Source organism: Artemia sp. Qi Xiang Cuo, chromosome 4 (assembly GCF_049724085.1).
Source record: "Artemia sp. Qi Xiang Cuo chromosome 4, ASM4972408v1, whole genome shotgun sequence".
Taxonomy (NCBI): Eukaryota; Metazoa; Arthropoda; class Branchiopoda; order Anostraca; family Artemiidae; genus Artemia; species Artemia sp. Qi Xiang Cuo.
This window is the reverse complement of record NC_142797.1, coordinates 69,114,830-69,131,794: the sequence shown is the minus strand read 5'-3', so window position 1 is coordinate 69,131,794 and position 16,965 is coordinate 69,114,830. Positions and strand designations below refer to the sequence as shown.

The 16,965-nt window shown below is 34.5% G+C and overlaps 1 protein-coding gene across 1 annotated transcript in view; it reads right to left on the bottom strand.

Annotated features, from left to right (window-relative positions):
- The window catches only part of LOC148953366 (uncharacterized), a 91,536-nt gene extending 75,025 nt beyond the window's left edge, over positions 1-16,511 (bottom strand). Inside the window, exon 1 of the mRNA XM_089087646.1 lies at positions 16,332-16,511. Coding sequence (XP_088943772.1) covers positions 16,332-16,389 — 58 coding nt within the window. The 5' untranslated portion in view covers positions 16,390-16,511. The remainder of the gene's footprint in view (positions 1-16,331) is intronic.
- Between the last annotated feature and the right edge of the window lie 454 nt (positions 16,512-16,965).

Genomic DNA, 16,965 nt, shown 5'->3' with positions numbered 1-16,965 from the left:
GTGCATGCCATAAACCACGTGGTGCTGTCACGAGTCAGAACACCGGTGCTGTCGACCTCAATTCACCTATCGTGAATCAATAATTCCCCTTAGAAACAACAAATTAATGTCCCTTTCTTGACAGATCAATCAATCAATGACATCATCTGTCAGACTTTAAAAATTTTCGCCTAGAAACATTTCTCCAGGAATAGATCCAGGTCATTAATGTCTTTGCCTCGGGAACAGTTCTACTGGTCGAACTCCAAAGGATATTAATAACCAAAAGCCATGGAAACAATTAGGCAAGAAACATCTTAGCGATGAAGTGTTTTAGCGTGCGAGAAGGTTTCCTATTAATTTGAAACGCGTTAGCACAGAGATGCCAATAACAAAGGAACACGCTGAATTTGCGTTTAGGGATTATTTGGGCGAAACCGTTTTAGACAGGTAATGGAACTATTTCAGCGAAACAGATAGAGAAATTTTAAAAGAATATTTTTGAAGAGATTTTAGAAGAGAATTTAATGGTGAAACTCTATGGTCGTTATAATACACAAGTTTCATTTGAACAGTGTTGTGAGGTCCTCTAACCCAACCCCAAAGGGTTCCAATCCTCATACCCCAACCCCGAAGGAAGCCCCCCGGGCCTCCAAGGTCCACCCGGCTCCCCAAGGCCCTCCCCCGGGCCCCCACTGTCCCCCAGGCCCCCAACTGCCCCCCGGACACTCAAAGGTCCCCCAAGCTCCCAAAGGGCCACCGGCACCCCCAAAGGCCCACCCCAGACCCTCAACGGCCATCCCCGGGCCCCCCAAAGGCCCATCGAGCTCCCAAAGGACCAACGGGGTCCCAAAGGCCATCCACCGGTCCCCAAAGGTCACCCAGACACCCAAAGGCCCTCCCTGTGCCCCAAAGGCCCTCCCTGTGCCCCAAAGGCCCTCCCCCGACCCCCTCCTCCTCCCACCTCCTCCTCCTCCACGTCCTCCTCCTCCCACCTCCTCCTCCTCCTCCTCCTCATCCTCCTCCCACCTCCTCCTCCTCATCCTCCTCCCACCTCCTCCTCCTCCTCCTCCTCCTCCTCCTCCTCCTCCTCCTCCTCCTCCTCCTCCCACCTCCTTCCTCCTCCTCCTCCCTCCTCCTTCTACCTCCTCCTCCCACCTCCTCCTCCTCCTCCTCCTCCTCCCCTTCCCCCCCCCATTCCCTCATCATTTTTTATACTTTTTTGTGCATTGAGACACAGAACGACCCCCTGCCCCCGGCCCCTCCCCCCTCCAAAGGTCTGATTTTTTCAAAGTTCATTTTGAATTTCTTTCATTGAAATGCAAGAGTTGGAATATTTCAGTAGTGTTTGGTTGTGGTTTACCTTGTCACAGTTACATTTTCTTGATTTTTCAAAGTTCATTTTGAATTTCTTTCGTTGAAATGCAAGAGTTGGAATATTTCAGTAGTGTGATGTTGTAGTTTACCATGTCACAGTTACATTCCCTTAATTTTTCAAAGTTCATTTTGAATTTCTTTCGTTGAAATGCAAGAGTTGGAATATTTCACTAGTGTGATGTTGTAGTTTACCCTGTCACAGTTACATTCCATTAATTTTTGATAGTTCATTTTGAATTTCTTTCGTTGAAATGCAAGAGTTGGAATATTTCCGTAGTGTTTGGTTGCGGTTTACCATGTCACAGTTACATTTTCTTAATTTTTGATAGTTCATTTTGAATTTCTTTCGTTGAAATGCAAGAGTTGGAATATTTCAGTAGTGTGATGTTGTAGTTTACCATGTCACAGTTACATTCCCTTAATTTTTCAAAGTTCATTTTGAATTTCTTTCGTTGAAATGCAAGAGTTGGAATATTTCACTAGTGTGATGTTGTAGTTTACCCTGTCACAGTTACATTCCCTTAATTTTTGAAAGTCCCTTGTGAATTTCTTTCGTTGAAATGCAAGAGTTGGAATATTTCAGTAGTGTTTGGTTGCGGTTTACCTTGTCACAGTTACATTTTCTTGATTTTTCAAAGTTCATTTTGAATTTCTTTCATTGAAATGTAAGAGTTGGAATATTTCAGTAGTGTTTGGTCGTGGTTTACCTTGTCACAGTTACATTTTCTTGATTTTTCAAAGTTCATTTTGAATTTCTTTCGTTGAAATGCAAGAGTTGGACTATTTCAGTAGTGTTTGTTTGCGGTTTACCTTGTCACAGTTAAATTGCCTTAATTTTTCAAATTTCATTTTGAATTTCTTTCGATGAAATTCAAGAGTTGGAATATTTCACTAGTGTTTGGTTGTGGTTTACCATGTCACAGTTACATTCCCTTAATTTTTAAAAGTTCATTTTGAATTTCTTTCGTTTAAATGCAAGAGTTGGAATATTTCACTAGTGTTTGGTTGCGGTTCACCTTGTCACAGTTACATTTACTTGATTTTTCAAAGTTCATTTGAATTTCTTTCATTGTAATGAAAGAGTTTGAATATTTCAGTAGTGTTTGGTCGTGGTTTACCTTGTCACAGTTACATTCCCTTAATTTTTCAAAGTTCATTTGAATTTCTTTCGTTGAAATGCAAGAGTTGGAATATTTCAGTAGTGTTTGGTTGCGGTTGACCTTGTCACAGTTACATTCCCATAATTTTTCAAAGTTCATTTTGAATTTCTCTCGTTGAAATGCAAGAGTTGGAATATTTCACTAGTGTTTGGTTGCGGTTCACCTTGTCACAGTTACATTTTCTTGATTTTTCAAAGTTCATTTTGAATTTCTTACATTGAAATGCACGAGTTGGAATATTTCTGTAGTGTTTGGTCGTGGTTTAACTTGTCACAATTACATTCCCTTAATTTTTCAAAGTTCATTTTTATTTAATTAGTTTAAATGCAATAGTTGGTAGATTTCAGTAGTGTTTTGTTGTGGTTTACCTTGTCACAGTTACATTACCTTTATTTTTCAAAGTTCATTTTGAATTTCTTTCGTTGAAATGCAAGAGTTGGAATATTTCACTATTGTTTGGTTGTGGTTTACCATGTCACAGTTACATTTTCCTGATTTTTCAAAGTTTATTTTGAATTTCTTTCATTGAAATGCAAGAGTTGGAATATTTCACTATTGTTTTGTTGTGGTTTACCATGTCACAGTTACATTTTAATGATTTTTCAAAGTTTATTTTGAATTTCTTTCCTAGAAATGCAAGAGTTGGAATATTTCAATAGTGTTTTGTTGTGGTTTACCTTGTCACAGTTACAGTTTCTTGATTTTTCAAAGTTCATTTTGAATTTCTTTCCTTGATATGCAAGAGTTGAAATATATCAGTAGTGTGATGTTGTGGTTTACCTTGTCACAGTTACATTTTCTTGATTTTTCATAGTTCATTTTGAATTTCTTTCATTGAAATGCAAGAGTTGGAATATTTCAGTAGTGTTTAGTTGCGGTTTACCTTGTCACAGTTACATTTTCTTGATTCTTCAAAGTTATTTTTGAATTTAATTCTTTGAATTGCAAGAGTTGGAATATTTAATTAGTGTTTGGTTGTGGTTTAACTTTTCATAGCTACATTTTCTTTATGTTTCAAATATTATTTTGTTTACAATTCTTTGATTTGAACGAGTTGATATATTTCATTAGTTAGGTGTTGTGTTTGAACTGTAAAATATTACTTTTTAATTGGAGTAATTAGTACATGATTATTTCTTTAGTTTAAAGTAACTTGTTGGTCTTTTTATGGATTTTGTTCTATTGTTTTAAACATTAACAGTTCACTAACAATTATTATAAATTGTCTGATTTTATATACATAAATTTAATAAAATAGGTGGAATAATTGAAAATTGTTTGTGTGTTGTTTCCATTGTCAGAGTTACATTTTTATGATAATACAATGTTCATTTTGAATTTCTTTCATTGAAATAAAAAAGTTGGAATATTTCAGTAGTGTGTTAGTGTAGTTTACATTGACACAGTTACATTTTCTTGATTTTTCATTGTTATTTTTGAATTTCTTTCCTTGAAATGTCATAGTTGGTTTCTTTAAATAGTGTGTGTTCATGGTTTACCCTGTCACAGTTACATTTTCGTGATTTTTCAAAGTTCATTTTGATTTTCTTTCGTTGAAATGCAAGAGTTGGACTATTTCAGTAGTGTTTGGTCGTGTTTTACCTTGTCACACTTACATTTTCTTGATTTTTCAAAGTTCATTTAGAATTTCTTTCTTTGAAAAGCAAGAGTTTGAATATTTCATTAGTTTTTGGTCGTGGTTTACCTTGTCAAAGTTAAATTTTCGTTATTTTATAAAGTTCATTTGAATTTATTTAGTTGAAATTCAAGAGTTTGAATATTTCAGTAGTGTTTGGTTGTTGTTTACCTTTGTCACACTTACATTTTCTTGATTTTTCAAAGGTCTTTTTGAATTTCTTTCGTTGAAATGCAAGAGTTGGAATATTTCAGTAGTGTTTGGTTGTGTTTTACCTTGTCAAAGTTACATTTTCGTGATTTTTCAAAGTTCATTTTGAATTTCTTTCTTTGAAATGCAAGAGTTGGAATATTTCAGTATTGTTTGGTTGTGGTTTACCTTGTCACAATTACATTTTCTTGATTTTTCAAAGTTCATTTTGAATTTCTTTCGTTGAAATGCAAGAGTTGGAATATTTCAGTAGTGTATGGTTATGGTATACCTTGTCACAGTTACATTTTCATGATTTTTCAATGTTCATTTTAAATTTCTTTCGTTGAAATGCAAGAGTTGGAATATTTCAGTAGTGTTTGGTTTTGGTGTACCTTGTCACAGTTACATTTTCTTGATTTTTCAAAGTTTATTTTGAATTTCTTACCTTGAAATGCAAGAGTTGGAATATTTCAGTAGTGTTTGGTTGTGGTTTACCCTGTCACAGTTACATTTTCTTGATTTTTCAAAGTTCATTTTGAATTTCTTTCATTGAAATGCAAGAGTTGGAATATTTCAGTACTGTTTGGTTGTGGTTTACCTTGTCACAGTTACATTTTCATGATTTTTAAAAGTTCATTTTTAATTTCTTTCGTTGAAATGCAAGAGTTGGAATATTTCAGTGGTGTATGGTTATGGTATAACTTGTCAAAGTTACATTTTCATAATTTTCAAAAGTTCATTTTGAATTTCTTTCGTTGAAATGCAAGAGTTGGAATATTTCAGTAGTGTTTGGTAGTGGTTTAACTTGTCACAGATAAATTTTCTTGATTTTTCAAAGTTCATTTTGAATTTCTTTCGTTGAAATGCAAGAGTTGGAATATTTCAGTAGTGTTTGGTTGTGGTTTAACTTGTCACATTTACCTTTTATTGTATTTTCATAGTTCATTTTGAATTTCTTTCGTTGAAATGCAAGAGTTGGAATATTTCAGTAGTGTTTGGTTGTGGTTTACCTTGTCACAGTTACATTTTCTTGATTTTTCAAATTTAATTTTTAATTTCTTTCGTTGAAAAGCAAGAGTTGGAATATTTCAGTAGAGTGTGGTTGTGGTTTAACTTGTCAAAGTTACATTTTCTTGATTTTTAAAAGTTAATTTTTAATTTCTTTCGTTTAAAATCAAGATTTGGAATATTTCAGTAGTGTTTACTTGTGGTTTACCTTGTCACAGTTACATTTTCTTGATTTTTTCAATTTTCTTTTGAATTTCTTTCGTTGAAATGCAAGAGTTGGAATATTTCAGTAGTGTATGGTTATGTTTTAACTTGTCACAGTTACAATTTCTTGATTTTTTAAATGTTCATTTTGAATTTCTTTCGTTGAAATGAAAGAATTGTATTATTTCAGAAGTGTCTGGTTATGGTTTACATTGTCACAGTTAAATTATATTGATTTTTCAAAGTTCATTTTGAATTTCTTTCGTTGAAATGCAGGAGTTGGATTATTTCAGAAGTGTTTGGTCGTGATTTACCATGTCACAGTTACATTTTCTTGATTTTTCAAAGTTCATTTTGAATTTCTTTCATTGAAATGCAAGAGTTGAACTAATTCAGTAGTGTTTGGTCATGGTTTACCTTGTCACAGTTACATTTTCTTGATTTTTCACAGCTCATTTTGAATTTCTTTCGTTGAAAAGCAAGAGTTGGACTATTTAAGTATTGTTTGTTTCTGTTTTACCTTGTCACAGTTAAATTTTCTTGATTTTTTAAAGATAATTTGAATTTCTTTCGTTGAAAAGCAGGAGATGGAATATTTCAGTAGTGTTTGGTTTTGGTTTACATTGTCACAGTTACATTTTCTTGATTTTTCAAAGTTCATTTTGAATTTATTTCTTTGAAGTGCAAGAGTTGGAATATTTCAGTAGTGTTTGGTTATGGTTTACCTTGTCACAGTTACATTTTCTAGATTTTTCAAATTAATTTTGAATTTCTATAGTTGAAATGCAAGAGTTGGAATATTTCAGTAGTGTTTGGGTGTCGTTTACCATGTAACAGTTACATTTTCTTGATTTTTCAAACTTCATTTTGAATTTCTTTCTTTGAAATGCAAGAGTTGGACTATTTCAGTAGTGTTTTGTTGTGGTGTACCTTGTCACAGTGACATTTTATTGATTTTTCAAAGATCATTTTTTGAATTTCTTTCGTTGAAATGCAAGAGTTGGAATATGTCACTAGTGTATGGTTATGGTTTACCTTGTCACATGTACACACAGGTATACACATGTACAAACAAGTGCTTATCATGATTGCTCATGATAAGTTAACCTAACCTTTTCCGGTGAGTATGGTTAGTTTAGACTAGATTCAGTTAGGTTAGATTAGACTAGGTTAGGTTAGCCTACGTACGCTTCACTTAGGTTAGCTTAGGTTAGGTGAGAGACATGCGAAAAGTTAGGTGTATGATTAGGTTAGGTTAGGTTAGATTAGGCCAGGTTAGGTTAAGTTCGGTTAGGCTAGGTTAGCCTACGTACGCACGCGTACGTAGGCTAACCTAGCCTAACCTAACTTAACCTAACCTGGCCTAATCTAACCTAACCTAACCTAATCATACACCTAACTTTTCGCATGTCTCTCACCTAACCTAAGCTAACCTAAGTGAAGCGTACGTAGGCTAACCTAACCTAGTCTAATCTAACCTAACTGAATCTAGTCTAACCTAACCACACTCACCGGAAAAGGTTAGGATAACTTATCATGAGCACTCATGATAAACACATGTGTGTACATGTGTATACATGTGTTTACATGTGACAAGGTACACAACAACCATACACTAGTGAAATATTCTAACTCTTGCATTTCAACGAAAGAAATTCAAAATGAAATTTGAAAAATCAAGAAAATGTAACTGTGACAAGGTAAACCACAACCAAACACTACTGAAATATTCCAACTCTTGCATTTCAAAGAAAGAAATTCAAAATGAAGTTTGAAAAATCAAGAAAATGTAACTGTGACATGGTAAACGACAACCACACACTACTGAAATATTCCAACTCTTGCATTACAAAGATAGAAATTAAAATTTAATTTGAAAAATCGAGAAAATGTAACTGTGACAAGGTAAACCACAACTAAACACTACTGAAATATTCCAACTCTTGCACTTCAACGAAAGAAATTCAAAATGAACTTTGAACAATCAAGAAAATGTAACTGTGACAAGGTAAACCATAACCAAGCACTACTGAAATATTCCATCTCCTGCTTTTCAACGAAAGAAATTCAAATGATCTTTGAAAAATCAAGAAAATGTAACTGTGACAAGGTAAACCATAAGCAAACACTACTGAAATATTCCAACTCTTGCTTTTCAACGAAAGAAATTCAAAATGAACTTTGAAAAATCAAGAAAATGTAACTGTGACAATTTAAACCAAAACCAGACACTTCTGAAATAATCCAACTCGTTCATTTAAATTAAAGAAATTCAAAATTTACTGTGAAAAAATCGAGAATATTTAACTTTGACTTTGTACAACACAACAAAAGATTACCGAAAAAATCCAGCTCTTGCATTTCAACGAAAGAAACTCTAAAGAACAATGTAAATATAACGAGAAGGTACCTGTTTAAATGACAACACCGAGTAAAAACCTAAAGACATATTCCAAATCTTGCATTTCAACGAAATAAATTCAAATGAACTTTAAAAAATCAAGAAAATGTAACTGTGACAAGTTAAACCACAACCAAACACTACTTAAATATTCCAACTCTTGATTTTCAACGAAAGTAATTCAAAATGAACTTTGAAAAATCAAGAAATTATAACTGTGACATGGTAAACGACAACCAAACACTATTGAAATATTCCAACTCTTGCATTTCAACGATAGAAATTAAAAATGAACTTTGAAAAATCGAGAAAATGTAACTGTGACAAGGTAAACCATAACCAAACACTACTGAAATATTCCAACTCTTGCACTTCAAAGAAATAAATTCAAAATGAACTTTGAAAAATCAAGAAAATGTAACTGTGACAAGGTAAACCATAACCAAACACTACTGAAATATTCCATCTCCTGCTTTTCAACTAAAGAAATTCAAATGATCTTTGAAAAATCAAGAAAATGTAACTGTGACAAGGTAAACCATAAGCAAACACTACTGAAATATTCCAACTCTTGCTTTTCAACGAAAGAAATTCAAAATGAGCTTTGAAAAATCAAGAGAATGTAACTGTGACAATGTAAACAATAACCAGACACTTCTGAAATAATCCAATTCTTGCATTTCAAAGAAAGAAATTCAAAATGAACTTTGAAAAAATCAAGAAAATGTAACTGTGACAAGGTAAACCATAACCAGACACTTCTGAAATATTCCAATTCTTGCATTTCAACTAAAGAAATTCAAATTAACTTTTAAAAAATCAAGAAAATGTAACTGTGACAAGGTAAACCACAAGTAAACACTACTGAAATATTCTAACTCTTGCTTTTCAACTAAAGAAATTCAAAATTAACATAGAAAAAAAATGAAATTGTAAGTGTGACAAGTTAAACCACGGCAAAACGCTAGTGGAAGATTCAAACTCTTGCATATAAACGACAAAAATTCATTATTCACAGAGTCGTAAATAGAAGATGCAACTTTTACAAGTAAAATAACGACCAAAAGGTACTGAGTTATTCCAACTCTTGCATTTAAACGAAAGACATACACCATGAACAATGAAAAATCAAGAAGATATAACTGTGACAAGTTAAACCACAACCAAACTCTACTGAAATATTCCAACTCTTGCATTTCAAAGAAAGAAATTCAAAATGAACTTTGAAAAATCAAGAAAATATATCTGTGACAAGTTAAACCACGACCAAACTCTACTGAAATATTACAACTCTTGCATTTCAACGAATGAAATTCAAAATGAACTTTGGAAAATCATGAAAATGTAACTTTGACAATTTATACCATAACCATACACCACTGAAATATTCCAACTCTTGCATTTCAACGAATGACATTCAAAATGAACTTTGAAAAATCATGATAATGTAACTGTGACATGGTAAACCACAACCAAACAGTACTGAAATATTCCAACTCTTGCATTTCAAAGAAAGAAATTCAAAATGAACTTTGAAAAATCAAGAAAATGTAACTGTGACATGGTAAACCAAAACCAAACAATACTGAAATATTCCAACTCTTGCATTTCAATGTAAGAAATTCAAATTAACATTGAAAAATCAAGAAAATGTAACTGTGACAAGGTAAACCATAACCAAACACTACTGAAATATTCCAACTCTTGCATTTCAACGAAAGAAATTCAAAATGAACATTGAAAAATCAAGAAAATGTAACTGTGACAAGGTATACCATAACCATACACTACTGAAATATTCCAACTCTTGCATTTCAACGAAAGAAATTCAAAATGAACTTTGAGAAAATCAAGAAAATGTAACTGTGACAAGGTAAACCACAACCAAACACTACTGAAATATTCCATCTCTTGCATTTCAATGTAAGAAATTAAAAAAGAACTTTTAAAAATAAAGAAAATTTAACTTTTACATGGTAAACCACGACCAAACACTACTTAAATATTCCAACTCTTGCATTTCAACTAAAGAAATTCAAATTAAAATTAAAAAATAAATAAAATGTAACTTTTACCATGTAAACCACGAACAAACACGACTGAAATATTCCAGCTCTTGCTTTTCAATGAAAGAAATTCGAAATGATCTTTGAAAAATCAAGAAAATGTAACTGTGACAAGGTAAACCACGACCAAACACTACTGAAATATTCCAACTCTTGCATTTCAACGAAATAAATTCAAAATGAACTTTAAAAAATCACGAAAATGTAACTGTGACAAGGTAAACCACGACCAAACACTACTGAAATATTCCAACTCTTGCATTTCAACGAAAGAAATTCAAAATGAACTTTGAAAAATCAAGAAAATGTAACTGTGACAGGGTAAACTACAATAAAACACTACTGAAATATTCCAACTCTTGCATTTCAACGAAATAAATTCAAAATGAACTTTGAAAAATCAAGAAAATGTAACTGTGACAATGGAAACCACACCCAAACACTACTGAAATATTCCAACTCTTGTATTTCAATGAAAGAAATTAAAAATGAACTTTGAAAATCAAGAAAATGTAACTGTGACAAGGTAACCCACAACCAAACACTACTGAAATATTACAACTCTTGCATTTCAACTAAAGAAATTCAAATTAACTTTTAAAAATCAAGAAAATGTAACTGTGACAAGGTAACCCACAAGCAAACACTACTGAAATATTTCAACTCTTGCATTTCAACGAAATAAATTCAAAATGAACTTTGAAAAATCATGAAAATGTATCTATGACAAGGTAAACCACAACCAAACACTACTGAAATATTCCAACTCTTGCATTTCAACGAATGAAATTCAAAAAGAACTTTGAAGAATCAAGAAAATGTAACTGTGACAAGGTAAACCACAACCAAACACTACTGAAATATTCCAACTCTTGCATTTCAAAGAAAGAAATTCAAAATGAACTTTGAAAAATCAAGAAAATGTATCTTTGACAAGGTAAACCACAACATCACACTACTGAAATATTCCAACTCTTGCATTTCAATGAAAGAAATTCAAAATAAACTATGAAAAATCAAGAAAATGTAACTGTGACCAGGTAAACCACAACCAAACACTACTGAAATATTCCAACTCTTGCATTTCAATGAAAAAAATTCAAAATAAACTTTGAAAAATCATGAAAATGTAAATGTGAAATGGAATAACACAAACAAACACTACTGAAATATTCCAACTCTTGCATTTCAGTGAAAGAAATTCAAAATAAACTTTGAAAAATCAGGAAAATGTAACTGTGTAAGGGTAAACCACAACCAAACACTAGTGAAATATTCCAACTCATGCCTTTCAGCGAAAGAAATTCAATATGAACTTTGAAAAATTAAAGGAAATGTAACTGTGACAAGGTAAACCGCAACAAAACACTACAGAAATATTCCAACTCTTGCATTTCAACGAAATAAATTCAAATTAAATTTGAAAAATTAAGGGAATGTAACTGTGACAAGGTAAACCACGACCAAACACTACTGAAATATTCCAACTCTTGCATTTCAATGAAAGAAATTCAAAATCAACTTTGAAAAATCACGAAAATGTAACTGTGACAAGGTGAACCGCAACCAAACACTAGTGAAATATTCCAACTCTTGCATTTCAACGAAAGAAATTCAAAATGAACTTTGAAAAATTAAGTGAATGTAACTGTGACAAGGTAAACCTCAACAAAACACTACTGAAATATTCCAACTCTTGCATTTCAACTAAAGAAATTCAAATGAACTTTTAAAAATTAAGGGAATGTAACTGTGACAAGGTAAACCACGACCAAACACTACTGAAATATTCCAACTCTTGCATTTCAATGAAATAAATTCAAAATGAACTTTGAAAAATAACGAAAATGTAACTGTGACAAGGTGAACCGCAACCAAACACTAGTGAAATATTCCAACTCTTGCATTTCAACGAAAGAAATTCAAAATGAACTTTGAAAAATTAAGGGAATGTAACTGTGACATGCTAAACCACAACCAAACACTAGTGAAATATTCCAACTCTTGAATTTCATCTAAAGAAATTCAAAATGAACTTTGAAAAATAAAGTTAATGTAACTGTGACAAGGTAAACCTCAACCAAACACTACTGAAATATTCCAACTCTTGCATTTCAACGAAAGAAATTCAAAATTAACTTTGAAAAATAAAGAAAATGTAACTGTGACAAGGTAAACCACTACCAAACACTACTGAAATATTCCAACTCTTGCATTTCAACGAAAGAAATTCAAAATGAACTTTGAAAAATCAAGAAAATGTAACTGTGACAAGGTAAACCGCAACCAAACACTACTGAAATATTCCAACTCTTGCATTTCAACGAAAGAAATTCAAAATGGACTATCAAAAATTAAGGGAATGTAACTGTGACAGGGTAAACTACAATATCACACTAGTGAAATATTCCAACTCTTGCATTTCAACGAAAGAAATTCAAAATGAACTTTGAAAAATTAAGGGAATGTAACTGTGACATGGTAAACTACAACATCACACTACTGAAATATTCCAACTCTTGCATTTCAACGAAAGAAATTCAAAATGAACTTTGAAAAATCAAGAAAATGTAACTGTGACATGGTAAACAGCAACCAAACACTACTGAAATATTCCAACTCTTGCATTTCAACGAAAGAAATTCAAAATGGACTATCAAAAATTAAGGGAATGTAACTGTGACAGGGTAAACTACAACATCACACTAGTGAAATATTCCAACTCTTGCATTTCAACGAAAGAAATTCAAAATGAACTTTGAAAAATTAAGGGAATGTAACTGTGACATGGTAAACTACAACATCACACTACTGAAATATTCCAACTCTTGCATTTCAACGAAAGAAATTCAAAATGAACTTTGAAAAATCAAGAAAATGTAACTGTGACAAGGTAAACCACAACCAAACACTACTGAAATATTCCAACTCTTGCATTTCAATGAAAGAAATTCAAAATGAACTTTGAAAAAATCAGACCTTTGGAGGGGGAGGGGCCGGGGGCAGGGGGTCGTTCTGTGTCTCAATGCACAAAAAAGTATAAAAAATGATGAGGGAATGGGGGGGGGAAGGGGAGGGGAGGAGGAGGAGGAAGGAGGAGGTGGGATGAGGAGGTAGAAGGAGGAGGGAGGAGGAGGAGGAAGGAGGTGGGAGGAGGAGGAGGAGGGAGGAGGAGGAGGAGGAGGTGGGAGGAGGAGGAGGAGGAGGAGGAGGTGGGAGGAGGTGGGAGGAGGAGGAGGTGGGAGGAGGAGGAGGGGGTCGGGGGAGGGCCTTTGGGGCACAGGGAGGGCCTTTGGGGCACAGGGAGGGCCTTTGGGTGTCTGGGTGACATTTGGGGACCGGTGGATGGCCTTTGGGACCCCGTTGGTCCTTTGGGAGCTCGATGGGCCTTTGGGGGGCCCGGGGATGGCCGTTGAGGGTCTGGGGTGGGCCTTTGGGGGTGCTGGTGGCCCTTTGGGAGCTTGGGGGACCTTTGAGTGTCCGGGGGGCAGTTGGGGGCCTGGGGGACATTTGGGGACCGGTGGAGGGCCTTTGGGAGCCCGGTGGACCTTTGAGGACCGGGGGCTTCCTTCGGGGTTGGGGTATGAGGATTGGAACCCTTTGGGGTTGGGTTAGAGGACCTCACAACACTGTTCAAATGAAACTTGTGTATTATAACGACCACAGAGTTTCACCATTAAATTCTCTTCTAAAATCTCTTCAAAAATATTCTTTTAAAATGTCTCTATCTGTTTCGCCGAAATAGTTCCATTACCTGTCTAAAACGGTTTCGCCCAAATAATCCCTAAACGCAAATTCAGCGTGTTCCTTTGTTATTGTCATCTCTGTGCTAACGCGTTTCAAATTAATAGGAAACCTTCTCGCACGCTAAAACAATTCATCGCTAAGATGTTTCTTGCCTAATTGTTTCCATGGCTTTTGGTTATTAATATCCTTTGGAGTTCGACCAGTAGAACTGTTCCCGAGGCAAAGACATTAATGACCTGGATCTATTCCTGGAGAAATGTTTCTAGGCGAAAATTTTTAAAGTCTGACAGATGATGTCATTGATTGATTGATCTGTCAAGAAAGGGAAATTAATTTGTTGTTTCTAAGGGGAATTATTGATTCACGATAGGTGAATTGAGGTCGACAGCACCGGTGTTCTGACTCGTGACAGCACCACGTGGTTTATGGCATGCACTTGTCCAAAAACAACAATAATAAATAAATCCCTCAGGCCTAAAGATTAAAGAAGCCTTAATGTTTCTTAATTCCCCCATCGTGAATCAATAATGTCCCCGCCGATTATGTAAATCAATTTCTCAGGTTAAGCTAACCAAACAACAATGAAGCCATGTTTGTTTCATAATTCTCCCCTTCGTGAATCAATAATTTCTCCTAGCGATTATGTAAATCACAGATTAAAGAAGCCATGTTTGTTTCTTAATTTCCCCTTCGTGAATCAACAATTTCCCCCTCGATTACGCAATCAAGTTCTCGGAAATCCACTTCCCCTTCGAGTCCTAGATCAATAACATTGTTCCCGTTAGAACTCAATGCGCATGTGCAACCTTCACCCCGGAGCTATTACACATAGAAACATCAAATAAATCGACCTTGGAAAAAGAGGTCATTGACCGATTACGCAATCAATTTCTCAGAAATCCAACTCCCCTAGGGACTCTATGCCCATATTAGGACCATAAACCACGTGGTAATGTCACGACTGGCACCCCCATCTCTACTAAAAGGGCACTAGAACTTTTAATTTCAGTTCCAATGAGCCCCCCTGCGTTATTCTAGGACCACTGGGTCAATACGATTACCCCTGGGGAAAAGAAAAAAAAAACAACAAACAAACAAATAAACACGCACCCGTGATCTTTCTTCTGGCAAAAAATGCAAAATTCCACATTTTTGTAAATAGGAGCTTGAAACCTCTACAGTAGAGTTCTCTGATACGCTGAATATGATGGTGTGAATTTCATTAAGGTTCTATAACTTTTAGGGGGTCTTTTCCCCTTTTTTCAAAAATCAGCCAAATTTTCTTAGGCGCTTAACTTTTGATGGGTAAGATTAAACTTGATGAAACTTATATATTTGAAATCAAAATTAAAATCTGATTCTGTTGATGTATCTATTGGTACCAAAATTCCGTTTTTTAGAGTTTCGGTCACCATTGAGCCGGGTCGCTCCTTACTTACAGTTCGTTACCGCGAACTGTTTGATTATTATTTATTTTGCTGGTGTAACGCAGCAATTACTTTTCTTTAAAATTTTTTTTCGGCTGAAATGTTTTTTTTCTTAAAAATCAGACTAAACGAGCTTTTTTTCTCGAAATAAGCTCTTTTTCTTGAGCTCTTTTTCTTTTCATGTAAAAGCTAAATTATGACTTAAAAAGTCGTGTTTGAGGGGAGGACTGTTTAAATTTTGGTTTACATTGGGTATGCTATTGAAAACGAACATGAATTGAATGATTTTTTTACACATGAAAGTAAAGAGTGGCATTAAAAATGACACTGAAAAGATTATCCCAAAAATGAGGTGAGCAACCCCTTCCTCAACCCATCCATCTTTACGCTAAAGTTTGATTTTTTGGCCCAATTTTTCATGAGCAACTGTTCAAAACAATGGCTGTTTATTTGGAATAAATGGGTTTTTTTTAAAGAATTCTGAAACTATTTTAAAACGCAAGAGGTTGAGGAGGGGACGGCGCTTTATAAACAAAATAATTTCTGACCGTTTTAAGTTTCAAGGTCGCTTTTTAATTTCGTCTGAGAAAAATCTTGATGTTTTAAATAATTAACACTGACGATTGTCGTCTGTTCTTTTTTTGAATTAGTAGAAATTTAGCATCTACCCACCAGGATTTAGATTTTGGCAGATTTAAATGTATCTCCATTGACTAGTTTCATTTGTTAATTTCTATACTGTTTATTTCATTTAAAAACTGATGTGATAGAATCATAGCACATTTACAAGACAAGGGCGGATCCAAAATTTTTTTAGGGAGGGGGGGTCAAAAGGTTGATCCGAAAAAAAAATTTAGGGGGGGGGCGCAAAATAGGTTGATCCGATAAACTTGTGTTAGGAGCAGGTTTAATTAACGCCAATTTGAGTTAATTGAGTAAATTACACTATTCTAGACTACGTTATGGGGGGGGGGCGCCCCCTCACCCCCCTCTGGATCCGCCACTGTACCAGATCTTTAGGAGGTAAATAATTTTACCTGCCAAAGGCACATATCTGAACGTCGCCTTACCCCATCCTTTTATATATAGTACTCAAGTGGGAACTACCACACTTAAAGCAAGGATTTTACTTACGGTTTAAGCTGGAAAATCCAATTGTAAACATAAAAATCGTTACAAATGTTTGCTTCATTAGATCATGACCTTTTCAAATTTACACACACATTTGACCTTAGTCCAGCGTAGACAATGAGAAACCAGACAAATCTATTTCTTAGGTCTAAATAGTGCTGAGTTGTCAAATGCTCAAGGCAAGTGCCCTAGCTTCAACCAGGAAAGTAGAAGAAATGTTAATATAAGCGCAGTGAAACTCGGATCTCAGAAGGACGGATTGATTCACGACGCCTTGAAGTCTTATAAAAGGGCATGTTCGGCTTGTCCTTGCAAAGTTACTTATCCCGATTGATCTTTGCGTAACCTAACCATTAAGGCGGGTTATTGAGCCCTACAATCTATCAGCAACGTAAGAATAAGTTATTCTAAAGGGTTAGCTCGGATTAATGATGTTACACAAAAAACGGCGAGATAAATAGTGTTGTCGCTTTTGCCTGTCAACACTAAAGTAGATCTAGAGAAAAATCTTGAAGGGCCCAATGTGACAAGTTCACCAATAAGCGGAATCTCGAGGGGCGGGGTGTGATAAGGGTGACAATAATTGACCAAACTGACAAATTTATTTTAAAACAAGAGTAAAAACAGAAAAAAAACA